The 26,791-nt window shown below is 49.9% G+C and overlaps 1 protein-coding gene across 1 annotated transcript in view; it reads right to left on the bottom strand.

Moving 5' to 3' along the window:
• LMOD1 (leiomodin 1) overlaps nt 1–26,791 on the bottom strand; it is a 51,446-nt gene continuing 24,655 nt past the window's right edge. Inside the window, exons 2-3 of the mRNA XM_030818664.1 lie at nt 2,788–4,302; nt 1–1,944 (exon numbers count right to left, since the gene is read on the bottom strand). Coding sequence (XP_030674524.1) covers nt 1,918–1,944; nt 2,788–4,302 — 1,542 coding nt within the window. The 3' untranslated portion in view covers nt 1–1,917. The remainder of the gene's footprint in view (nt 1,945–2,787; nt 4,303–26,791) is intronic.

The following is a 26,791-nucleotide window of genomic DNA, read 5'->3' as shown; positions in this document are numbered from 1 at the left end:
TGAGCTCTGACTTTTATTAGCTGTGTGATCATGGATATATTAGTTAACCTCTCTGGGCCAAATTCTATCTGCAAAATAGAATATTGGTATCCACCTCACAGACCTGAAGGATCAGCTGAAGCAACCTAAAGCATCTAAGCTAGCGCCCAGTGCCCAGCAGGCACAGGGGGGTGCAGTGGGGCTGACAGTGAGGGCTGACAGTGGAAGCTCTAGCTGGCCTTAGCTCCAGCTCATACCCTTTAGGTCCAGGAGCCAGCGTGTGTCTGTCTCCTCTCCTCTGGGCCCAGTGATTGCTTAGGTGACTGGGGTGACAGGCAAGTGGGTGGAGGGAATGGAGAAGAGTGTGCCCTGGGATCTGAGGGCTTTACCCCCAGGACTAGACTGCCCTCTGGTTTTGGTCAGACCTAGCACAGCGATCTTGCTTCCTAGCTGGGGCACCCCACCCTCACCTCAAAGATGGTGAAACTGCTGTGCTTCCTGCTGTTGAGGCAACCTGGAGGCAGAGAAACCTACAAGTGACACAGACCCAAGGTGGCCGTTCCACAGTGCCAAGGGGTGCCAGCACCTTCAAGAGAATGAAATTCAGAAAGGTGCCTTTCATCTACACCCGATGGTGGGCATGGCAGCATTGTCAGCATTCCTGCAGTTGGGGCAGGAAGTGGAATTGGTGAGTAGGTGGGGAGGGCTGGGGAAGATGAGGCCCCTCTGAGCCCTAAGGCACACGGGTATGGGTGCTATTCTCCAAATAGTCACTCCACTTCTCTGCCTGCTGCCTTCCTGGGCCTGTGACTGCTGTGAGGACCTGGCCCTGAGCCCATGGTTAGGCAGAGTCATGGAATGAGCATCCCTGAACATGCCTAATATAGCCATCCCAGCACCCTGGGCGCCACTCTGCCCCAGCACCCCTGAGAACAACTCTGGCTACTGACTCCAGGCAGCAGGACTGGTTCAGGAGCAGACCTAGTAGAGGCCTGGCCTTCTACACCTGGACAACCAGGTCATTGGAGAGTCTTCTGCTCAGAGTTCAGATTTTCCTCCATGCTGTACTTTCTGAGGATGTGAATTTATTTCATGGCCAACTCAAATAGTGTGGCAGGGAACCTGAGCTTCTAGAGTCCTCCAAGGAGCCCAGGGTTAGGATCAGGACTCACAGTTCAGGACAACAGGTGGGGCACAGCCATTCACAGCTAAAGGTTTGTATATATTATCAAAATCTTATGGAAAAACAGATACACAGCTATTCATACAGTAGCAGGTGGGTGTGAGGAAAATGTCTACTTTGGCATCAAACCTTCAAGTCCAGCTGCTGTCTGTCCCACTCCTCCTGTCTGGAGCCTACTCCCATCAGGCACTGTGCATCCAGGCCACTGCCCCTGCCACGTCCTCTGATTAGCCTGGACTTTGGGGTATCCTCAGCCCCTCCCCAGGCTCCCCTTTGGGCCCCCATGCCTCTCCATCTTTCTGCCATATTCCCACACAGAGTGCCACTGGCCCAGCAGCTTTGCCCCGTGGGCTCCTCAGAGGCCTGAATCCTGGCCCTGGAGGGCAGTAGGGCTGGGGTGGATGTGGTCCCTGTGGGACATCTTTCCTGGATCACAGGCCTTTTGCAGCTTGCCAGCTACATGGGCCCTGGATAGTGCCATCTTCTCAGCGATGTGCTAAAAGGACTCTTCTTGTCCGGAAACCTGAGCTCCAGGTATTAAAGCAAAATTTGGAGAGCCTCAGAGACAAGAAAAGGAAAGTGAGAAGAGATAAGGCATCTTTCCTTGAGCGTGACCCAGGCCTTGACTCTCCCATGGCAGAATAGGGACATCCACAGCAGGTCAGCCAGGGACGGGGTGGGCAGGGTCTGTGTAGCCCTGGGAGGTGAGGCCTGAGCAGTCATGGCATTGGCAGATGGTGCCTGGCAGCCTGGCCCTACTGAAGCAGTTTGGGCACTTCCACCTGTAGGGGCAAAGTAGACACAGGTTAGAGAAGGGAGCTCGGCCACCTCACCTCCCTCCCTACCGGAAGGACACACGAGACACTGCAATATGTTATGTCTGTGGAATGTGAATGAGGTATTGACACTGAGGGAGCATTTTTCATTGTCTGTAAAAATTGGATGTCATCGAGTGACCACTGGAATTACAATTGAGATTTTCCGTTATCTCATGATATCTTGTCCCAGATGATGTTGTGGGGGTTGGGTATCCAACCAAATGGACAAACGATCATGGACTCTGTCACTCAGGCCAGACTTCCAGGGGAGGCAGGGCTTGGAGAAGTAGGGTGTCCAGGGATGGCTGCTGTGTCCATGGCACTGGCTAGGCAAAGGTAGACTCTCCTGAGAGGTGAATCTCCCAGAGACCTTTCGGATGGACTGACCTGTAGGACTCGGCTGGTCTTGAGAGGAAGCTAAGTAAAACATGGATCATTTTTGTTTGGGGAAATGGAGAAGAGAAGACTTAAAGGAAGGACCCGAGACAAAACTACTCTGTAGAGGCCATTTCTCCATTTTAAGGAGAAACAGGCTTCATTGCAGAATGAAAGAGAAGCATGGAGTGAAGGGCTAAAGGAAGCTCCTTAAAGGAAGGGTAGAGTCTCAGCTCTAGGGGATGTACAGGTGTGACCTGCCTGCAGGCAGGAGGATGCATGAGATGACCTGAAGTCCCCTATGGGCCCTGGGAGTCTATATCATCTGCAGCCAACATGAGCTCCTCTGCATGCCTTCCCTTTTGCAGTCCTGCCCTCTCCTCCAGGCCCTACCCAGCCCCGCCCTGTTGGCTCATGCCCACAACTACTTAACTTCTTGAGCTGCTTGAGGTTGCTGGAGCGGATGGCGGCCAATAGCTGGTCACGCGAGTTCTTCTCCTGGGCAGGGAGGACTTTGTCTCCCATCTTCCTCTGGGTAGCTGGTGAGAGTGAATTCTTCAGGTTCTCCATGATAAGGGGTGGAGCCAAGGGAGGGGGAGGGGGAGGTAGGGCAGCTGGAGCACCCCCTTTTTTGGGTGAGTTCTTTGGAGAGGACTTTGGAGATGGTTGAGGTGAAGGTTTTGGGGAGCCCTTGGCCATGGCCCCGGCCTTGGGTACCTCCAGCAGGTCCTTCTTCTCTCCCTTGGCTTCCTGTGCCTGCCTTTGCTCCTGCAGCCGCTTTTGTCTCTGCTTGTCCATGTTGCGGCTGAGCAGATTGGTGACGGTCATTCGGGGCCCGGCCAGCTCAAAATGGTAGCCCAGCTTGAGCAGGGTAGTATTCTCCTTCAGCAGCTTGGCGATCTCCATCTCCGTCTTGCCTCCACAGATGTGTCGCTGGTTGTGGAAGCGGAGCTCGGTCAGCGTGTTGTTCTGGAGGAGGGCCCGGAAGATGGCCAGGATGCCTTTGCCTGTGATGTGGTTGGAGTCCAGGTTGAGGCTGGTGATGGTCTTGTTGGCCTTGAGCATGATGGCAATGGCAAAGGCCACGTGGTCATCAGCTCGCGTGTTGGCCAAGGCAAACACCTTAACCACAGTGTTGAACTCCAGAGCCTCCGTAAACCGGACCAAGATCTCATTTGTGATGCAGTCTGAGTTGTTGACGTTCACCTCAGTCATCTCGGGGTCGTTGTTCTTCACTCTCTCCAGAGGCTCATCAAATATGCTGGGAGCTGCCTCCTCCTCCGCCTTGGCCAGTCCTTCAGAGGGCTTGGTGGGGCCACTGGGCATCTGTTTCTCGGGTGTTTTGGTCTTGCTGTCTTCCTTGGCTTCCTTTTCATGTAAAGGTTCATTCTTCTTGACTTTTTCATCCTCCTTTTTGGTGTCTGTGTTCCCAGTTCCTCTTTTTACCTTCTCATCCTCCTTTTTCATGTCTGTGTTCCCACCTGCTCTTTTCATCTTCTCACCCTCTTTTCTGGTGTCTGTGTTCCTATGCTCCCCTTTTACCTTCTCATCATCCTCTTTCTTGGCCACCTCCTTCATCTCCTCTCTCTTTTTATCCTTGTCCCTGCTCAAGCCTGTGTTCCTGTCACTCCCTTTCTTCTCCTCTTCCTTCTTGGTGGCCACTGCCCTCTCCTCTCCTCTCCCATCCTTCCCTGCCTCCTTCTTATCCACTGCAGCCCTGACCCGGCCCTTGTCAATGCCCCGGATGATCTTCTCCTCCTTGGGCTTCTCGCCAGTCTTGCCATCAGCTTCATCTCTGTCTCTAGAGAAGCTTTTCTTTAAACCACCCCTCTTTGGCTCCTTCCCCAGATCTGAGTCCCGTCTGGGGCCCAGGGCTTTTTTGCTGGCATCTCTGCCCCTTTCCTCTCCATTCTTGGCATCTGTCTTGGTCTCCACTTGCTTGCTTTCCTAAGAATTCAGAAAAGAAAAATAAACATGAAGAGCTGGCTACAGAAGGAGAGGAATGAGTATGGGGATGTGTGGGGGAGCGCTTACATAACTGCCCTTGAGCCTCTGAAGGACAGTTGTGCTGTTTGGGAGAGTGGGGTGGATGTCTCCATTGAGTGCAGCAAAAGAGGGACTCAGGTTTAAGCTGCAGAAATGGGATGACATCAGACTCAAGGCCTCAGGGTCATGAGACAACCAAACAAACACCTGCAAATGTTGTGGCAGTTCCTTTTATGGAGTATTCTCAGACCCAGAATTGCCCTTTCCTATCATGGGTGATTTAGAAGGACTGCTTCCAAGCAGTGCCCTGCCAAGCATATTGGAAGCTGAGGCAAAAGGAGAAATACTAACACTGATCCTGTCTTTAAAATTTTGCATTGGTGTTTATTGTGGACTTTTTGCATTCGTTTTATTTTTAAAAATACACATGAAGGCTGGGCGCGGTGGCTCATGCCTGTAATCCCAACACTTTGAGAGGCTGAGGCAGGTGGATCACCTGAGGTCGGGAGTTCGAGACAAGCCTGGCCAACATGGAGAAACCCATCTCTACTAAAATACAAAATTAGCCAGGCGTGATGGTGCATGCCTGTAATCCCAGCTACTCGGGAGGCTGAGGCAGGAGAATCACTTGAATCTGGGAGGTGGAGGCTGTGATGAGCCAAGACTGTGCCATTGCACTCCAGCCTAAGCAACAAGAGCGAAACTCTGTCTCAAAAAAATATATATATATAAAATATATATATATTATATATAACATATATTATATATATAATATATAATATATAATATATATAATATATAACATATATTATATATATAATATATATAATATATAATATATATAATATACATATATATATATATATATGAAAACATCACTTATCTTGCTCACTGAGTTTTTGGCATCCGCTTATATTCTGTGCCCAAGGTGAGTGCCTCACATCCCTTCACCTTAGTCCTGGCCCCTGCTTTTAAGGAGTAGGTCAATAGTTCTGAGATACAGAAATTTTATAAGGCAATACATTTCCAAAGGAAAAAAAAGCTAGAGGGATCAACATATGCTAACATTTTATTTTACCAATTAAAGATATTTGTAAATTATTATTATTATTATTGTTATTTTTTTTTTTTTAGAGATGGGGGTCTTGTTATGTTGCCCAGGCTGGACTCAAAATCCTACCCTCAAGCAGTCCTCCCACCTCAGCCTCCCAAAGTGCTGAGATTACAGCTGTAAGCCGCCATGCCTGTCCGATATTTTAAAATTCTATCTACCATCATCATTTCATTAAAATAAGAAGGAGCTAATTTTAAAGAAGGAGGGAAAACAGAGTAAAGAATATACTTAACAGCAAATATGTATTTTTTTAAATTCAGAGTATTGTCCTTATTTTTAGTAAAAACTTAGCTAAGGACAAGCACCTCTCTGTGGAGAGCCCTGGAATTCATTGGGTCAGCTGACCTCTGGAAGACTCTGCCAGATTCTAGATCTTGGATTCTGTGACTCAATTTTGACCCCCGAGACACTGAGAAGTTTGTGAGAGAGGCCACGGGACCAAGTCAGTTGAGCTGCGATGGGGGCTTGAGGTTTTTTTTGGTTTGTTTGTTTTTGACAGAGTCTTGCTCTGTCACCCAGGGTGGAGTGTGATGGCGCGATCTTGACTCGTGGTAACCTCTGCCTCCTGGGTTCAAGTGATTCTCCTGCCTCAGCCTCCTGAGTAGCTAGGATTACAGGTGCACGCTACCATGCCCAGCTAATTTTTGTATTTTTAGTAGAGACAGGGTTTCACCATGTTGGTCAGGCTGGTCTCGAACTCCTGACTTCATGATCCGCCCACCTCGGCCTCCCAAAGTGCTGGGATTACAGGCATGAGCCACCGCGCCAGGCCGGGGGCTTGAGTTTTATACACAGCATAAGCCACCGACACCTCCATGGATCCCTGTTTCTTCCTCCATAAGGTTGCACTGAGCCTGAGCCCTGTTTTGAGAGCACTTGCTTCTCATCTTCATCAGAGAAGCAGAGGAAGTGGCAGGGTTAGACATTAGACATAGAGTAGACATTAGACTTAACGGTCCAACTATGACCCCAGAGCAACTGGGACTTAAAGGGAGGCTGTGATGTCCTCCCCTAAAGGTTTTTCAAGAGGAAGAGACTACGGTTTGAATATTTAAAAAGTTTTCTTTCAAGAGTGCCAGGTTGGGGTGTGGGGAGAGGGCAGGGAAGAAAGGAAAGCAGCTCTCTATCGCACTCTCGGGCCCAAGTAGCATTTCTTCAACCTCCACTCTTCACCGAGGAATGGAAAGAAAAGTGAGTCCTATGGAAACAGTTTGTACCTGCACCACAAACACATGCCATTGGGGACCAGCCCCTGGGTTTTTTTAGCAGCGAGAGTCCTTGGCTCCTCTGCTAGAATCACAATAAGCAGCCAAGGGGCACAGGGCCTAGTGAGACAGGGCCTTGGAATGTATCTGTTCTAGCCTCCTGCCCTGCAGGCCCCAAGGTCCAGCTGCACTGGAGGCCCCACTGGGGCTATGGTGATGGAGCAAGGGGCGGAGAGCTCCCCCTCGCACTCACTCAGGCCCCCAGGGAACTGGGTTTGACCCTCAGATCAACTGGGTTTGACCCCGGAGCTGAAGTGATGGTGACCTTACTGAACCTTGATTTGAAAGGGACAGAAGGAGAGGAGTATGCAAATAGAATGGAAACAAGGAAACCCAATGGATTCAGCCCTTTTAGGATCTGCCCATAGTTTGACCAGGAAATTCCCTCTCCTATTCCCTGATCCCATCAAGTTGAGAGCAGTTCCATCACTGATTCTGCCCACTTTTGGAGCTTGGAGGTGAGAGCTGGAGGGACCAGCCTCTCTAGGCCCATGGTCTAGAGATTAGGCCTCCAGGGCAAAGACTCCTGCCCTCCCCTCTTCCTTCCCTTCCCAAAATGTGCACACTTCAGGAGTCCTCAGAGCCCACTGTGCACTGCGTAGCTTCCCTTTCCAGAGTTCCCACACTGCTTGTAGGCTTCACTCAGAGAGAAATTGGGGATCCAGAGAGACGACGACTTAACCGACTTCACCTAGCAAGTTCAGGAAAAGCTGGGTTTCAGACCTGACTGTCTCACTAACAGCCATCAAGTCAATGTAACCATCTCTAACCTTCCCCATCAGGGGCCAAAGCAGCTCCTCTCTGCCCACCCAGCATCCCTGGGGTGCCCAAGTGCCCAGCTGCCCACAGAGCCTCACCTACCAGCCTCCTCTTTTCACGCAGCCCCCTTCAGAGCTAGGACACCCATTCAGACCCTTCCCTCTCGCCCCTAGCCAGGACTCAATTTAACCTTCTTTCTTTCTTTTCTTTTCTTTTCTTTTTTTTTCTTTGAGATGGAGTTTCACTGTTGTTGCCTAGGCTGGAGTGCAATGGCGCAATCTCGACTTACTGCAACCTCTGCCTTCTGGCTTCAAGTGATTCTCCTCCCTCAGCCTCCCAAGTAGCTGGGATTACAGGCATGTGCCACCATGCCCAGCTAATTTTGTATTTTTGGTAGAGACGGGGTTTCTCCATGTTGGTCAGGCTGGTCCCGAACTCCCGACCTCAGGTGATCCACCCGCCTTAGCCTCCCAAAGTGCTGGGATTACAGGCGTGAGCCACCACGCCCAGCCTCAATTTAACCTTCTTTCTTCCCTGACACTCCACATCCTGACTTCTCCCCTTTATCCTAATCCAGGACTACTCCCCACTCCCTCCTAGTTACCTCCCCTACCCTGGGGTCCTAGTTGGCAAGGATCTGCCAAGGTCTGTTCTTGAGGAGGTGTGCCAACGCTTTAAAAAGAACCTAATGAAAAACAGGCTGGGGGTGGGAGGGAAAGGGTTGATTAATCATCAGTTTCCTCCAAATAGCCAGGAATGAGAGGGGCTGGGGCTTGTTGCCACTTGTGTAGCCCTGAGCACTCAGACGTTGCCTTAAAAGGAGAAGGAGCCTAGAGTCCTCCCAGGGCTGGGATTTCTGTTGAGCTGAGCTCCTCGGAGCCGGCACATAGCAGAGCTGCTTCCTTCGTGCTAATCTGAAAGGGAGGCTAGGACAACTTCTTCTTGCTTCCAGAATTGATGGTACATCCCGGTGACCTCCAGAGGTTATTTTTGCCCGTGTTTCTGTCTCTAGACCTTACTCAACTGTCTACCCCTTATAGCAGGAGGAGTTTAGGTTAGATATAACAAAGAACTTCCATGCGGTAAAGGTCTACAGGCCTCTTGATGAGAAAAGTAGGTAGCAACAGTTATTTTTCCCCTTTGCAAAAAGCATTAGGGTTAGGGGAAGCCCACGGGGTGGTTTGGGAGTCCCTGGATGGAGGCAGGGGAATGGAAGGGATGACCTCTGAAAGCCTGTACTGACCTGTGACACATTGAGGTACCTAGTGATCAGGCTCAGAGGTAAGAAATGGCTCCTTGCCCCCATCTCCTCCAGTCCTTATGGTGACATGATGTTGCTCTGTGTCTGCCACGTGTGTTAGGATCCAAGTTTAATGCCCTTGGTAGGTTCAGATGGGCAGAGCACAGCATTTTCTCCCTTACCTTGGCCCTTCTGATGCTGCTTTCTCTAGAAGTCTTATCTGATTAAACAGAGGAGAGAACATTTCACCACCTCCACTGGCAAAACATGAGAGGAAAAGGATTATTTGTCTATCCAGAAAGTTTAAAATGAGAACTTGCTGAGGGCAAGGGCCAGAGCCTCTGTGTGCTGCATTCGGCAACCACAGCCCACTGATACCTTGCCAGCCCACGCTGTCCCCCACCGAGGTCACCTCTTTCCTTCCTGTGACCCATCACCTGAGGAGGAGGCATCTCCCTCTCTGCAGAGTCATTTGGCCCTACGTAGCTGCAAGGGAGGAAGTCTGCAGACAGACCCTGGGGAGAACGGCTCCAGCAGGAGGTTGGAAGATATGGGTCTGCCTGTGCTTGCAGAGATCACTTTCCAGCCACTCGCCTAGGAGAGGGCAGAGCCAAGGAGGGCAGGGCTGACTAGCAATGACCGCACCCTCACAGGTGATATGACTGCCGTGAATTCAGAAGTATTTGTTCCTTTCCCAAAGCAAGACTGAGGTGATGGCAATTCCAGTGGTTTGATGCCACCCTTGCTACGTCCCCTGAAGGCAGCCTGGTGATACCTGTGCAGTCTTTTCATCTGGAGGCATCCGGAATGCCCCTAGCTTGAGCTCCAGGCTGAGGGTAGGATCTATGGGGTCTCCAAACTCTGCTTCTAGGAGACTTTTTCTAGGCCTTGGCTAAAGTCCCCTAGGACATTAAAAGCCACAGTTTGTGTGGATCTGGAGCTCATTAGAACACAGCATTTTTACCTTGGCCTAGGCTGTGGCCTACTGCTGGTTTCTCCTTGACCAAAGTTATGTTTACCAGGAAAGCCCGAGGGAAATATGTGACATCTCCCAGTCCCACTCTCATGCACAAACTCCTTACCACCTGTCCACCCGCATCCTGCATCAGTCCCCCCACCCGCCTCCACCATGTCTCAGAGTCCCTGAACATTCCCCTGCATTTCCCACGAAGCTGTCCCAGCAAGAGCTGGGGCTCTGGCCCACTCCCTCCAGCCACCTGAGGACTTCCTGATACCAGGCACTGCAGCAGCCAGTCTCATCTATCTTTACAAGGGAGGGCAGGGAAGAGCTGACCATGGGCTGGAGGGCCTGTCAAGGGTCCCCTGGGAGAGCAGATGCCTTACAGGGCTGGTGTGCTGGGCAGGGCAGGCAGCAGGACCCAGGGCTGGAAGGGACTGGGGGAGTTCACCCACTGCAGTCTCCTGCCCCATTCCATGTGGAGTGCCAAATCTTTTATTGTTTTCCACCAAAAAGAAAGATTCTAGAGTCTCCAGAAAAGAAGTTTAAGGAGGGGCCAGGCACAGTGGCTGACCCCTGTAATCCTGTCACTTTGGGAGGCTGAGGCAGGAGGATTGCTTGGCCCGGAAGTTCAGGACTAGCCTGGGCAACATAGTGAGTGAGACTCTGCCTTTATTTAAAATAAATAAATAAATAAATAGACAAGTTTAAGGGAGGTCCATTGTCCTATGGGGAAAGTTGGATTCCTGGCACCAGCTGTCCTGGGTGGGGGCCGTAATGCCCCTTGGTGGAATGTGGGGCAGGAGTCCTCTACTGAGGCTAGGCCTAGCTCATTAGACATTAAAGATTCAGATGTTAGAACAACTGATATTGCCCCTAGAAAACTACAGGTTCCCTTTACGGCTGCCAGGAAAACTGGGGGCTGTTCCGGAAAAGTTCTGCCCATAGTGGCATATGAGCCCACTGGGTCTTTAGACAGTTGACCTGTGTGCAAATCCCAACTCTGCCCCTAACTAGCTCTGTGACCTTGGCTGAGACACTTAGCACCTCTGAACCTGTTGTCTTATATGTACAGTGGGATTGATCCTCCTGGGGATCCTCACTGGGTTGTAAGTGGTAGAACCAGGACTCAAACCTAGATCCCGATGACAAGAAAGCCTTGAATAGGAGATAGGCTGTAAAAATCTGGGTCCTTCTGAGAAGTGATTAAGCCTCGAGGGCAGGCAGTAGGGCCCCAACCTCCTCCTATTTGAGCCCCTGCCCCCTTTGCTTAGTATCTTGGTATTGCTTAGCAGGGTGAAATTTGTTCTTACCCAGAATGGAACTACAGTGTGTGCTTTTCCATGGAAAATGAAATGACCATGTATTAAGCCCTGGAGACCTGCCTGGAGGGCTACAAGCTGGGAAGGGATGAGGCTGCTTTGAGAAGCCTCCCCCAAACCCACCCCAGTCCTATGGTGACAGAGGCCAGGGTGGAGTGGGATAGGGACAGGTATTATCCCCACCAACAATAGCAACTAACACTTGTAGGGAGCTACACTTGTTGGGCCCTGTGGGTGCCAGGAGTCTGTCCTCTCAAGCCATTCCACCAAGAATCCTGCTGTGGGCCTTGCTCTTTCATCCATTCATGGCCCCATTCACCAAGAGGCTTCTGTCAACACTGTATGAGGGACACAGTGCTACATGAGAAACAGTCTTGCCCTCACAACTTAAGGGACGTGGCCGACCAGGGGACAAGTTCGCATCAAAGTGTATGTAGCAGAGGGTGTTGACGGCATGCCCCCCACCATAGAGCAGGCCTCCCCTCTGCTGAAGAGTTACCGCTTCAGCCAACAGCATTCCGTCAGGCCAGCCACAGAATCACTGCAGCCTCCCCCAGAAGGCCAGCAGCCCCTTTCTTAGCCATTCTCAGACTGAAGTTCTTCAACTCCTGTTCTGGCAGTGGCTCAGGGACTAGGTCTCAGCACCTGCCAGCAACACTCTTTTTTGGTTATCCCAGTTCTGACCTTCCCAGCTCATCCCATACCTGCTTCCGCTACTTCAAAGCCCCCACTCTGGGGAAACATTGGCTGTCTCCACTGGCCTTTGCTGGATGAGTTCTAAGGGAACGCTTCCATTCACCCCTCCTAGTTATAAGAGACCTCTGGGGAAACTGTGACCCAGAAATGGGGTTGGAGAAGGGAGAAGAAAATGACAAGTGAGGATGGAGTGCAAGTATAACCTCACCCCCTTAGGTTAACATCTCTGAAAACATACTTTTGGGAATGTTCAAGGGCTTATACACAAAAACCCACAAAGACACTCAGCTCCTGCCCATACTGGAGCACAGCTAATCCCCTAAAAAACAGGGGCTCAACACAGAATTCCTAATTTGGGGTCGGGGGCTTTGGTATATGATGGGGTGGGGAGCTACAGGGCGGCCTTCTTGTGTACTTTCTGAGACTACTGACAGCGCTGCATAGCTGGAGCTCCCAGCCCCTGACCAAGGCAGGAGAGAGTAAGAATGCTCAGCAAGGGGGTTTACACACCCTTACGCAGGTGCTCTGGAAATGCTTGGTGACGACAGCAAAGTGCACCATCCCCAAATAACCCACATGGAAACTGTCCAAAATGGAAGGGAGTCAGGCTCTTCCCACATGGCCCCAGCATGGCCCCTCAACACCAGAGCCCGCAGAGCTCTCAGCCATTCCCTGCTCCCAACATTAGGCCCTGTTGATAGATAGCATGCGACCCAATCCACACCCAATAAACCTGACAAGGCACGCTGGAGTCTTGTGCTCTCATTTCCCAGAAGAATGCCGGCCATGTGGGCACAGCCTCACACATGCTCAGGGCTTCAGAAGGGTCATCAAGGGCACCCCCCAGGGGAACATGTATACCTGGTAAAATGTGGGCTGAGAAGCCAAGGCCCATGCAGTCATGAAGCTAAGAAAAGCTGTGCTCCTGCAGGTATCCCGGACGCCCCTACTGCTCTACTCCCACACTGCCTGACCTCTCGGTGGCTTCTCACTGCACTCCAGGAGCCAACCCACTTGTGAGTGTGTGAGGCAACTCGTGGGGGTGGGGTGCAGCATGCAGCCCCCTGGCAAAACATCTGCAGATGGTGGGGTATCAGGTGTGAGAATGGCCACCCTTTCCATCCAGTGAAGAAGCTAGAGAATTTCTAACACTGGAGGCGCTCATTTCATAGCTTTGAGCCCGTATTTCTTTCTTTCTTTTTCTTTTTTTGGGAGGAAGAGATGAAGTCTTATGTTGCAGGCTGGTCTCAAACTCCTGGCCTTGAGCAATCCTCCCGCCTTCGCCTCTCAAGTGCTGGGATTACAGGTGTGAGCCACCATACCTGGCCTTGAGCCCATATTTCTGAAGGGCATGGTCCCCATCCCTGGTTGCCAGTCCACCTGAGAAGTCAAGTTCCACAACCTGAGTTCAATCCTTTTCCCCAAATCCTTAGTCCAGGGACTACCCAAGAGCTTCCTAATACCTCACTTCTCCAGCATAACAGTAGCTAACCATGGTGAGTGCTGGCTGCCATGCCGCCCCAGGTGCCTCTCATCCAGTTATGCACTCATGCAGTCCTCAGATGACTCTACAACGCATCCCCATTTTACAGAAGAAGAAAGTGAAGCCCAAGATTATGCAGCTATTACACGATAAAGCAAAGATTCAAGTTCAGGTTCTTAGGCTCTAGAGTCTGAACTTTTAACCTCTATATTATGCTCTTTGCATTAGTGGGGCTATGTACTAAGCCACTCTTTCACTTGAATGCCTGGTCCAGACACAGTCCTTCACCCCCAGCCACCCAACACTGAAATAAGAATGTTAATCACAATATCCACAGCCATCACTTACTGTTTACAAGGTGCAAGACACCGTGCTAATAAGTGCTTTACTTGAGTCATTGATGTAATTGACTCCTCAGCACTGCCATCTGAAGTGGGCAGAGCTTGGTGAGGCTCCAGTCTCAGCAAGAGGAGCCTTGAGGGAGGAGCCCTTTTGGGCTGCTGGGAGCCAGGGCCCTTCACATGTGCCCACCTTCACTTCTACCTTGAGGTCTTCCTTTCCCACTGTTTCCTATGTGCTTTTTTTTTTTTTTTTTTTTTTTTTTGAGACAGGGTTTCACTCTGTTGCCTAGGTTGGAGTACAGTGGCGCAATCATGGCTCACTGCAGCCTCCATCTCCTAGGCTCAAGCGATCCTCCCACCTCAGGCTCCTGAGTAGCTGGGACTACAAGCGTGCATGACAACACTTGGCTAATTTTTGTTTTGTTTTGTTTTGTTTTCCAGAGATGCATTTCACCATGTTGCCCAGTCTGGTCTCGAACTCCTGTGCTCAAGCGATCCTCCTGCCTCAGCCTCCCAAAGTGCTGGGATTACAGGTGTGAGCCACCACACCCAGCCTATATGCTTTTATCATCATGATCTTAACAACCATCACATTACTGTGGTGCCTAAGAAATTAACTGCTGCAAATTCACTACCTCTGGACAGTGTTCTCAGGGGGAGTTACAGTTTCTGGGAGTCGGTATTAACATTTTCCCCTTTTGCAGATGGTGTCATACTTTTTCTTTTTTTTTTTTTTTTTGAGACGGAGTCTCGCTCTGTCACCCAGACTGAAGTGTGCAGTGGCACAATCTCAGCTCACTGTAACCTCCACCTCCTGGGTTCAAGCGATTCTCCTGCCTCAGCCTCCCGAATAGCTGGGATTACAGGTGTCCGCCACCTTGCACGGCTGGTGTCATTCTTAAACTATATCAGTAGTAAGTGGGAGGACTGGAGTTCACACTCAGATCTCTTGGGTTATAGCACATATACTCTTAACTACTATGCTGTGCTCCCCACGGTCACAGTGATACACTAAGGAGTGAATGCCACACTCCTGCCAGGAGCTCCCTGCAAAGCACACAACACAAACCCAAAGAGAGCCATCTGGGCATGTGATCATTTGGCCAGATGCACTCAAGTGCCAAGGACTGGGCTCAGCTCTGGGGACACAGGGATAGATAAGGTATGAATCTCTGCAGCGAGATGGTGAATTGAATGTCACCCCTAAAGGTTCTCTAGCATTCCCTTGGATTTCATGCCGGACTGAGAGGAGGGACCATCTGGAGGAAAGGGTCCAGATGGCTTTTGCTAAGGCAGAGTTAGGGAGAAGGCAGCCTCAAGAAACTAAAAGCCAAGGTCAGAAACTCATTGGGGGCTGGGGGCAGTGGCTCACACCTGTAATCCCAGAACTCTGGGAGACCAATGTGTGCGGATCATTTGAGGTTAGGAGTTTGAGACCAGCCTGACCAACATGGTGAAACCCCACCTCTACTAAAAATACAAAAATTAGCCGGGCGTGGTGGTGGGTGCCTGTAATCCCAGCTACTCAGGAGGCTGAAGCAGGAGAATCCCTTGAACCCGGGAGGTGAAGGTTGCAGTGAGCCAAGATCATGCCAATGCACTCTAGCCTGGGCGACAGAGTGAGACCACCCTGTCTTGAAACAAACAAACAAACCCATTGGGCCTCTAATTTTCACACCATCAGGAGTCAGGGTTTATGGCATAGGGACCTCCACTCTATGCCACCTTACTCTGTCACTTCCCTGTGTTGCTTTTCCCCGTGCTTGGCAATGAGACTCAAATGAAAAGGCCTGTGCTTAACTTTGAGGCCAAAAAGCAAATAAATGGAGGTAGGAAAACTATGCCCCACACCATAATAAGGCTGGGAAGAGGCAACCCAAAGAATACATGCATGGCACTAACTACAGGGAGCTTGGGGCACAGAGCAGGGCCTGTGGAGGAGGCCTGGCTGAACGCTAACAAGATCCACAGGGGGTTTCTGGCAGAAGCAAACAGTAAGCCTGAGAAAGCCCTTCCAGGCTGCTAATGTATGTGGAACACAGAGCCAGGAGGTTGCACCTGGAAGGAGTGGAGGAAGGTTCCATGCAGGCAGAGACATTTGAGCTGGTTCCTGAAGGAGGAGTGGAGTTTGGTAAATGGACAGAGCACAGCATGTAGAGGAAGAGGCTTCCCTCTGCAGCCTCATCTACTTCCTTATTCCCAAGCCTCATCCTACAACGTTGTCCCTCCACACAGGCATTGCTCCACCCCATTTTTACCCAGCCTCACTCTACTCATGGTCCAGGATCAACGTCAGCATCAAGCATGGTGTGCTTTGGGAAGTGACCCCTGACCCCCGAGCCCTTCTCCTCCCCCTCCCCCGCAGCTCCCATTCACTCCCTCCCTTATCTTGGTCACTATCACTCTGTTTCTTTGTCTGTCTCCCCTGCAGGATCAGGGGCATGAAATATGGTTTATTACTGACTCGATGCCTAGCACACAGTATGATGCCTTGGCACATAGTAGATGCTGAGAATTGCTGAATGAATGAATAAGAAAATGGTGTCAGCCAGGTGCGGTGGCTCACGCCTGTAATCCCAGCACTTCCGGAGGCTGAGGTGGGTGGATCATCTGAGGTCGGGAGTTCGAGACCAGCCTGACCAACATGGTGAAACCCCATCTCTACTAAAAATACAAAAATTAGCTGGGCATGGTGGCGGGCGCCTGTAATCCCAGCTACTCCGTAGGCTGAGGCAGGAGAATCACTTGAACCCAGGAGGCGGAGGTTGCAGTGAGCTGAGATGGCACCACTGTACTCCCAGCCTGGAGGTGACGGTGTGGGTGACAGAGTGAGACTCCATCTCAGAAAAAACAAAAACAAAAACAAACTTCCTGGAGTCCACACTGAGAAGTACACCAGGGTCTTTGGCTACCTGCTAAGGCCTGCAAACTTGAGGACATCCAGAGCTGTGAGGAAGGAGGAGGGAGCTGAGAGGCAGTGAGGCAAGGCAGGCCAGCTCCCAGAGCCTGCCCACCACTGACATTCCCTAAAGGAATGTAGTAAACAAGGAGAAGCCCAGCCCCACTGGGCCAGAGGTGGGAAGCTGGGACCAGGCGGGGGACTGACAGCCATTTTATTCTCCATCTTCACCCTGTCTCCCAAAGGACTGAGCAGCTGGAAAGAAGTCAAGTTTGTTTTAGCAAACAAGAGACCTTGTTAGCGTCAAGCTAAGACGCAACTCCCAGCACTGTCCTCTGTTAGCTACTTTCTTTAGTGGCTTTTCCTTGGATCACCACTCAAAAAGTGATGTTTCAGGCTGGGCACAGTGGCTCATGCATGTAATCCCAGCACTTTGGGAAGCCGAGGAAGGGCGGATCACTTGAGGTCACGAGCTCGAGACCAGCCTGGGCAACATGGTGAAACCCCCATCTCTACCAAAAATACAAAAAATTAGCCGGGCATGGTGGTCAGTGCCTGTAATCTCTGCTACTCAGGAGGCTGAAGCAGGAGAATCACCCAAAGTCGGGAGGCGGAGGTTGCAGTGAGCTGAGATTGCACGACTGCACTCCAGCCTAAGCGACAGAGTCAGACTCTGTCTCAAAAGAAAAAAAATAAAAACTATACTGTTTCAGGACAAGGCTTGCCTCCTTAATCCTCAATTCTCATCTAGATCATTGCTAACTCTTTTGCTGCTGAGGAAGGTATGTGGGCAAGAGTGAGGCTTAAGCCCTGCCAAATGGAAGCTGCTACCTGTGAAATGGGGACACCTCCAAAATTTGAATTCAGAGTTTCCTTCCTTTTTAAGGCTGAATAGTATTCCATTGTATGTATATACCTTGATAATTTTAGCATTTTATGTATATACACAGCTTGTTTATCTGTTCATCCATTGATAGACACTTGGGCTGTTTTTGGCTATTGTGAATAATGCTGCTATGAACATATCTGTGTGGGTCCTTGCTTTCAACTCTTTGGGAGTGTAGATGGACTCAAAAGTGGAACAGCTGGAATGAGACCCAAATTCTGACTTCTCTACACCACCCACCTTGACTGCTTCACCTCTTGTTCTATCCAGCATGTCAGTCATCATCTTGTCAGTATCCTCAACCCCAGTCACATGTGCCAGCCAAAGCCCCAACCCTACAGCCATACCACCGACTGCAGGCTTGTGTGGCTCCTCCTCCCAGGTGCTGGGCTATCTGGGGAGAGTAGCCCACACCCCACGTGGTGCCGTCCACTGTCTGCAGCCCCTGTGAACCCTAACGCTCACAAGTGGCACCAATGCTGAAGACCAGCTTGAGAGTCAGAAGGCCAGGGTTCCACGCTTTGCTGTTATGTCAACATGGACAGGTTAATTTGCCTTCCTCATCTGTAAAACGGGGATCACATCTGGTACAGGGTGGTATTAAGGCTTCATTGAAGTGAGTGGATAACACATTTACAACAGTGCCAAATGCACAAGAAGCTTTCAATAAAAGGTAACTCTCATTATGGGTCTAGCTCTCTCCTTGTTCTTCATAGCATCTATCCAAATTCTTCTCCCTTCCCTTAGTATCTCTCGTCCCACTCCACCTCTATTCTTGGCAGACAATCTCCTCTAATTTCTTCCCAGGCAGACAGAGGAAACAACCCATTGCAATTCTCCAACTTCCTGCCACCTCTCCTACAAACTCACCTCCAGGCTCATCTTTCACCCTTCCCTCTCCTCCTGCCCAGGCTCACCCCTCCCCACACGCTCTGGTGCCCACCCCTCCTCCCCACATTGCACTCCCGCGCCCTCTCCCACAGCCTTAGCTTCTCCCTCTTTCCTGGCCCTTTCCCACCACCCTTTAAACCTGCCCATCTCTCCCGGTTAATCAGATCCTCCTTCTGTCCACAGTCCCCTCCAACTGTAGTGCCAGCCTTCCCGTATACCCAAACTTCCTCAAAGAGCTCTACTTTTTGATCCCTGTTCATTCCTCAACCCAACACACTCTTGCCTCACCCCCAACATTCCATGGAAATTAGTTTCATCCAGATCACTTCTGACCCTCCCGTTGCTAAGTCGGATTTATCTTTTATTTCTTATGTTGCTCAAACTGCGTGGGAAGCATCTGGCGCTGTTGGCCAGGTCCTCCCTTCAAAACGCTTCCCCATTGGTTTCCACTACAGCCTTCATGGCTTTCCTCCTAGCTCTCTGACAGCTCCTTTAGGCCCCCTTCAAGGACCCTCTTCCTTGAGAAATGTGGGTGTTGGCAAGGTCTTATTTTATGCCTCCTTTGTTTTCACCTTTAGACCCTCTCCCTGGATTATCTCATCCATTCTGATGGCATGAGCTGCATTCTACGTACTGATGTCTCTCAAAGCTGGATCTCTGGGCCAGACACTACTAGGAAGGTAGTACTGTCTAATGAATATCTTGGTTTGTGTGCCCCAAAGTCCTTCAAAAACTGGACTCCTTATCTCCCCCCACTGCCCTGCTGACTCCTGCACTATTCCCTATCTTGGCAAGTGGCTCCTCTAAACACCCAGTGGCTCCAATCAGAACCCTGCTGGGAAGAGGAAAGGAGGAATCTGTGGGGAGGCAACATGGACCCCTCTGCACTCACTCACCCTTCCCTACCAGTAGCCCAAGTGATTTTGGGGGAAGGCTGGGAAATCAACCTATTCTATACTTCCTCATTACCCGCACACAGATACTACAGCCTGAACCCCACTCAAATCAATCCCTCTCCTCCATCCTCACAGATGTTCCCTTGGTCCAGGCCACTATCACCTCTCATGGGGTCATAGCAACAACCTCCTCCCTGGTTTCGCTGACCTCCTCCAGGGCGATCCTAGCACAGCAGCCCCAGGGACCTTGCTGAAGGGCAGACCCATCCATGAAGCCTTTCAGTGGCTCTCCAGTAGCCTCAGCGTGAAGTCCAGACTCACGGGCCCTTTGTGACCTGGCCGCTGGCCTCCCTCTATCAATGCCTTCTCCTGGCCTTCCTCCCTGCAGTCTCCATGCAGCCACCCTCCTCTCTCAGGTGCTGGAAGGAGCCTGGCCTCTGGGCCCTTGCAGTGATGTTCTCACCACTTGGAAAGCTCTACTTCCTCTTACCTGATACACTCTTACCCTATATCTAGAGAAGTTTTAGCTTAGATATTTAATTCTTCTGGATTTTACCCTGGGATATGATGTGAGGTGACAATTTTACTTTTTTTCCCAAACAGGTATCTAATGTCTGAACTTTTTTTTTTTTTGATACAAGGTCTCACTCTCTCCTCTGGGCTGGAGTGCAGTGGTGTGACACGGCTCACTGCAGCCTTGACCTCCTCCAGCTTGTGATCCTCCCACCTCAGCCTCCTAGATAGCTGCTACTACAGGCATGCACCACCACACCCAGCGGATTTTTGTATTTTTTGTAGAGACCGGATTTCGCCATGCTGCCTGGGCTGGTCTTAAACTTCTGGGCTCAAGCGATCCACACACCTTGGCCTCTCAGAGTGCTGAGATTACAGTGTAAGCCACCACACCTGGCTTGAACTACTTTTATGATCAGAAAAATACAACAAAGGCACATCTATTCCAGCACTTTGGAAGGTCAGGGCGAGGGGATGCTGGAGCCCAGGAGTTCAAGACCATCCTGGGCAACATGGTGAAACTCCATCTCTACAAAAAAATACAAACATTAGCCAGGAGTGGTGGCATGTGCTTGTAGCCCTAGCTACCTGGGAGGCTGAGGTGAGAGGGTCACCTGAGCCAAGGGAGGTCGAGGTTGCAGTGAGCCGTGATCATGCCACTGTACTCCAGCCTGAGCAACAGAGAGAGACCCTGTCTCAAAAAACAAAACAAAACAAAACAAAAACCAACAAAGGTTGTTTTATGAAAAAGAAACAAAAAAATTTGTCTTTAAATAACTGAGTTTCACAGCAAAAAACAAAACAAAATTAAAAACCAAGAGGCATCATGATGGCCGTGGTGTGGGGAGGAGGGATGGATGGGGCCAGAGGTGGGAGGGAGGGGATTCCCCGTCACTGTGCTCAATCTTCAGCCCAGCTGTGCTGTGCCCAGGACCTGCCTCGCAGCCTGACCTTCGCCTGGCTCTGTTCCAGCAATTACAAATCAGCCCCGGTGATAAACATCAGTGCTGAGCAGAGGGCCAAAGGGTCTCAGGCACTGCCTCCAGCTCCAGCATAAACAGAAACGCCATGATTCATTTTTACCTCCCAAGATGATCTCCAGGGGTCGGAGTGGTGCAATGGCAGCCAAGAAAAGGGCAGTGGTTTGTGAACCTGGGAAAAAAAAAGGGCATTTTCTGATGCAGTCCTGCGGGAGACCAGGCTTTACAAGAGGAGTGAATGCCACCATCTCAGGGCCTGCTCTGTCTTTGTAGGGAAGGGGAGCAAAGAAACCTGGAAAAGACAAGGATAATGTGCAGATGTGGGTGGTTGGGCACTTACACTGCATGTGTCACCAAACTCTGCCAAGGCTGCGAGGGTTCTTACCTGCCTTGAGTCTTTAAGGACCAGGGTTTCTAGTGAAAGGGATGGTAAATGGGGGAAGGTGGCCTGACCTCAAAAGCCTGCCAAGAGCCATCAAGAGGCACCAGAAACGAAGGCAGGGTGAGCAGTGTCTGCGTTTCACCTAGGCCCTTACTCCTACCACCAAGCCTTCTGCATTTACTGCAAGTAGAGAAAGACAGAGACGTTTTGAGGTGAGGGCATGCATCACAGCTTGCAATAGCTAAGACTTCACATTTTGAGATGAGGGCATGCATCACAGCCTGCAATAGCAAAGACTTCACAGTCAGCGCCATTCTGGCTTCTGTTTGGGGGTTATGCAGAACCCATCACTGGGGGGATGAAGGTTCTTGTGGCAGATCTTCTCGGCCAATGAAGGGTCAACTCCATTGCTCTCAGCAGACCTAAATGCTTTGCCAACTGGTCTGGTGACTCATACTGGGAAGCTTGTAGCAAACCCCATTTTTGGAGAAACCAGGAAATCTCTTTGGGGAGATAAACAAGTCACTGTAGCACTCTGCTCTCTGAAGTGCCTGGCTAGTACTTTCTGCTTCTTCATTTTATCCCAGCACCAAGGGAAACCCAAGCAAGTCTGGGAAATGTTGTAAAGATCTACACAAATGCAAGCTATTTGTCCCAGGCTTCTGGGTCCCACGTAGGTCCCGGAGGGTGGCAGAAGGAACATGCTGTTCTTTTGCTGCCTGGGGCTGTGAACAGGAGGCCTGGCTTTCACACAGCCCCCATCCTGTCCCTTCTAAACAGAAAAGGGTACATTGGCTGAAGCAGGAGCAGCTTTATGGTATCTGACCTCTGCAGTCCTATAGGGCCCCATGTTCAGAGGGCCCTAAGCTTGGTTTAATTCTCTATTGTCATCGTCTTGAAAGTTTTAGTAATTCTTGAACACATTTTCATTTTGCACTAGGTCCTGCAAATTCTGTAGCCAGTCCTAGGCCTAAGAGGTCAGGGGTCAGGGGTGGTGCAGCTCTCTGCCTTCTTGCCTTCTCCATCTTCAGGAATGGCTCTCCCACCCCACAGACACTGGGACATCAGCCTTGACTCTTCCTGTTCCCTGGCCACGTTCCCTTCATCCCACCTTCCCAACATAGCTCAGATTAGCTTCCTCACATCCCCTCACCATTGCTGTGGTTGCAGCCTCCATCATCTCTTGCCTCCCCACTGAACCCCCTGCCTCCTGTCTTCCTTCTCTTTGAGTGAACTCTGTAGCCAGAAAGACCTTTCAAAATGTGATTCTGATCCATGGCTCCCATGCTTTCAGGATGAAGTGCAGACTTTGTAGCATGGCAACAAAGCCCTCTATGACCTGGCCTGTGTCTGCCTCTGCGCACCGTCCCCTTCATGCCTGCACTCTGGTTACAGTGAGGAACAGCCGTGCTGGGCTCTCTTGGGTCTTGCTGCCTATGCATGCTGCTCCTGCCACACGGGATATCCTCTTGCCTTCTTCTCTGCCTGGCTAACCCTTCTTCTTTTGTTCCTCCTTCTTCTTTTTAACTTTATATGTGGAAAAGTTCGATTGTACAACAAACTAGAGAGACCAGCACAATGAACCTCAAGGTACCCATTGCCCAGCTTCAGTGATTCTCCACATATGGACAATCTTGTTTCATCTGATGCCCACCCATTTATGTCGCATTCTCAGATTATTTGAACGCAAATTCCAGGTGTATCATTTCATGCATACATATTTCAATGTGTACTCTATTTCTTGTTTAGGGACTGGGTCTCACTCTGTCACCCAGGCTGGAGTGTAGTGGTATCATCATAGCTCACTATAACCCCAGAATCCTGGGTTCACGTGATCCTCCTGCCTCAGCTTGCCAAATAGCTAGGACTATAGGCATGTGCCACCATGCCTGGCTAACTTTTATTTTTGTAGACATGGGGTCTTGCTATGTTGCTCAGACTGGTCTCAACCTCCTGGCCTCAAGCAATCCTCCTGCCTTGGCCTCACATGTGCTGGGGTTACAGGTGTGAGCCACCATGCCTGGCCTCCGTGTGTATCTCTAAAAGACAAACTTTTTTTTTTTTGTCAGAGTCTCAGTCCTTCACCCAGGCTGGAGTCCAGTGGCACTCACTGCAACCTCTGCCTCCCAGGTTCAAGCAATTTTCCTGCCTCAGCCTCCCGAGTAGCTGGGATTACAGGTGCCCACCACCACGCCCAGCTGATTTTTTATTTTTAGTAGAGACGGAGTTTCACCATGTTGGCCAGGCTGGTCTCAAACTCCTAACCTCGGGTGATCTGCCCACCCTGGCCTCCCGAAGGGCTGGGATTACAGGCATGAGCCACCACGCCTGGCCCCTTTTCTTCTTTTTTAACCTGACTCTGTGTCAGAAAGCCCTTCTGGTCCTGTTATTCCCAGGGACTATATAAAGCAAGGTGACCCCTTCTCTTCTATGTGAGTGCTCTGTATGTATTGGGTCCTCTCCCTGAGGCTGCTTTTCTGTGGGCTAGAAAAGTTCATCTGTTAGACTAAGCCTGCCATTCCAGCCTGACTAGAATTTTCTAGATCCTGGTTCTGCTGTTTAAAAGCTCACTGTGACTCTCAGCTTCAGATAATCTGCCAGTGTGGTACATTTGCCTTCTAGATCTTTTTGTCCACTAACCAGGGCAGACTCCAGGGCAGAACTCTCTGGTATCCTACTACAGGCCTCCAGGGAGCCACCAATCAGCATCCACCTGCACCACCTTCCAGTCCACATCTCTGCATCCAGGCCACTAAACTATCGTGAGCAGCCTTCTTCAATGTCTTCCTAAAGTCTCCAGAAGAGCCTAGGACTTCAAAGAGTAGAGGGAATATATTGGCTTCAATGCCATCTCCACCCACCACTGGCTCTATTTTTTTTTTTTTTTTTCGAGACCGAGTTTTGTTCTTGTCAACCAGGTGGCTGGGGTGCAATGGCACGATCTTGGCTCACTGCAACCTCAACCTCCCGGGTTCAAGCGATTCTCCTGCCTCAGCCTCCCAAGTAGCTGGGATTATAGGCGCCCACCACCACGCCTGGTTAATTTTCGTATTTTTAGGAGAGACAGGGTTTCGCCATGTTGGCCAGGCTGGTCTTGAACTCCTGACCTCAGACGATCCGCCTGCCTCGGCTTCCCACCCACCATTGACTCTCTGACTGGGGATTCTTACCCCAGAAAAATGATATACTTTTCCAGGCCTTGTGAATTGTTCTGGAAAGACATCACGCTACAGGGTCAATACAACTCCTAAATGCAGCTCCCTTTTAGCAGCTGAGGCCCTTGGAGACACCGGTTTTTCCTATGCCAAGGCCACAGAGACCAGAATTCCACTTGCTTGCTAAGGGAGTCAATCATAGTTGAGAAATAGCTGAGGATTAAGCTGAGTCTTTAAGCTCAAGGACAATTGGGAGGTGGGTCTGGATATTCTACTGGAAGGGAGAAAGAAAAGCCAAGACCTAGTGGGAAGAGAGGGAGCAAACAAGGATGTCAAGCCATTAAATCAAGGAGGCCAAGTGGCCTCTACACAGCGCAAGACCCAGCGAATATAGAATAGGGGGTGGGAGGCTGGGCGCAGTGGCTCACGCCTGTAATCTCAGCATCTTGGGAAGCCGAGGCAGGAGGCTTGCTTGAGCCCACGAGTTTGAGACCAGCCTGGTCAACACAGTGAGACCCTGTGTCTAAAAATAAAAATAAATAAATAAATAAATAAGAAAGAAAGAAAAGAAAGAAAGGAAATGATGGGATCTTGGACCAGGCTGAGCAGTGAACACAGAGGAGTGGAGATGCATTCCATAGACATTTCTAGGGTACGGTTAATAAGATTCAGTGAAGTGGACAATGATGAGGAGAAGTGGAGGATGACTCCCTGATTTCCAGTTTGGTTGCCTGGTTAGAGAGTGGTGCTTATAACCATGGCAGGGAATATGAAGGGGAGATGAGGATGGCACTTGAGATGATCAACTGTTTTGGCCATGACAAAATTTAAATGCCTAACATGTTGGCACTAATAAAGATCTGGGTTGGGCGTGGTGGCTCACACCTGTAATCCCAGCACTTTGGGACCCTGAGGCGGGCAGATCACGAGGTCAGGAGTTTGAGGCTAGCCTGGCCAGCATGGTGAAACCCCGTCTCTAATAAAAATACAAAAATTAGCTGGGCATGGTGGTGTGCGCCTGTAATCCCAGCTACTCGTGAGGCTGAGGTTGGAGAATTGCTTGACCCCAGGAGGTGGAGGTTGCAGTGAGCCGAGATTGCGCCACTGCACTCCAGCCTGGGTGACAGAGCGAGACTCCATCTCAAAAAAATAAATAAATAAATAAATAAAGATCTAGGGCTCAGGAAGGAGATCTAGGCTTGACAGGTAGGTTTGGGAGTCATTGGGGTATACGTAGCAATGAAAACCACAGGAGTAAATATGGTGACTCTGAAAAGTGAGTTATCAGGAAGAGGAAAGGGACTTACAGAATAGGAGCAAGAAAATCACCACATTATGGCCGGATGCAGTGGCTCACGCCTGTAATCCCAGCACTTTGGGAGGCCGAGGCAGGCGGATCACGAGGTAAGGAGATCGAGACCATTCTGGCTAACACGGTGAAACTCCATCTCTACTAAAAATACAAAAAATTAGCCGGGCATGGTGGCGGGCACCTGTAGTCACAGCTACTCGGGAGGCTGAGGCAGGAGAGAATGGTGTGAACCCGGGAGGCAGAGCTTGCAGTGAGCCGAGATCGCGCCAATGCACTCCAGCCTGGGTGACAGAGAGAGACTCTGTCTCAAAAAAAAAAAAAAAAAAGAAAATCACCATATTATTTAATGAAACAAAATCCATGCCCTTTGAGATTGGCAAAACCACGATGAGATGTACTTCACACCTACTGGGTGTCTATAATCAAAAAGACAGACAATAATAAGTGTGGACAAGGATGTGGAGAAATTGGACCCCTTGTATGTTGCTGGTAAGATATAAATAGTGCAGCCACTTTGAAAAACAGTCTGGCAGTTCCTCAAAAAGTTAAACATAGAGTTGCCACATGACCCAGCAATTCCATGCCTCAATACAGACCCAAGAGAATTGAAAATATATGTCCACAAAAAACTTCTACACAAATGTTCACAGCAGCATTACTCATATTAGCCCCCAAATGGAAAGCACCCAAAGTCTATTAACTGAAGAATGACTCAGCAAAATGTGGTACATCATTAAAATGGAATAATATTCAGCCATTAAAAGGAATAAAGTACCATGCTGTATCATGGATGAACCTTGAAAATATAACTGAAAGAAGCCAAATCTGAAAGACCACATATTATATGATTCCATGTACACAAAATGTCCAGAATAGGCAAATCTGTAGAGACAGAAAATAGATTAGTGGTTGCCAGTGGCTGGTGGGAGGAGAAACGAAGGGTCCACTGATGATAGGTGTGGGGTTTCTTTTGGGACTGATGAAAATATTCTGGAATTAGGTAGTGGTGTTGTACAACTTTGTGAATATACTGAATATATATTGACATTGAATATACTGAATATAATATTGTTATATATAATATATATAATACACTATTATATTCAGTATATTCACTGAATATACTGAAGACTGTTTTTTTTTCTAAAAACACTGCATTGGGTATTTTAAAGGAGTGAATTTTTTTTTTGAGATGGAGTCTCACTCTGTCACCCAGGCTGGAGTGCAGTGGCACAATGGCTCACTGCAACCTCTGCCTCCTGGGTTCAAGTAATTCTCCTGCCTCAGCCTCACGAGTAGCTGGGATTACAGGTGGGCACCACCATGCCTGGCTACTGTTTGTATTTTTAGTAGAGACA

The sequence above is a fragment of the Nomascus leucogenys genome, chromosome 9 (genome assembly GCF_006542625.1).
Source record: "Nomascus leucogenys isolate Asia chromosome 9, Asia_NLE_v1, whole genome shotgun sequence".
Taxonomy (NCBI): Eukaryota; Metazoa; Chordata; class Mammalia; order Primates; family Hylobatidae; genus Nomascus; species Nomascus leucogenys.
This window is presented reverse-complemented; position numbering and strand designations above follow the sequence as displayed.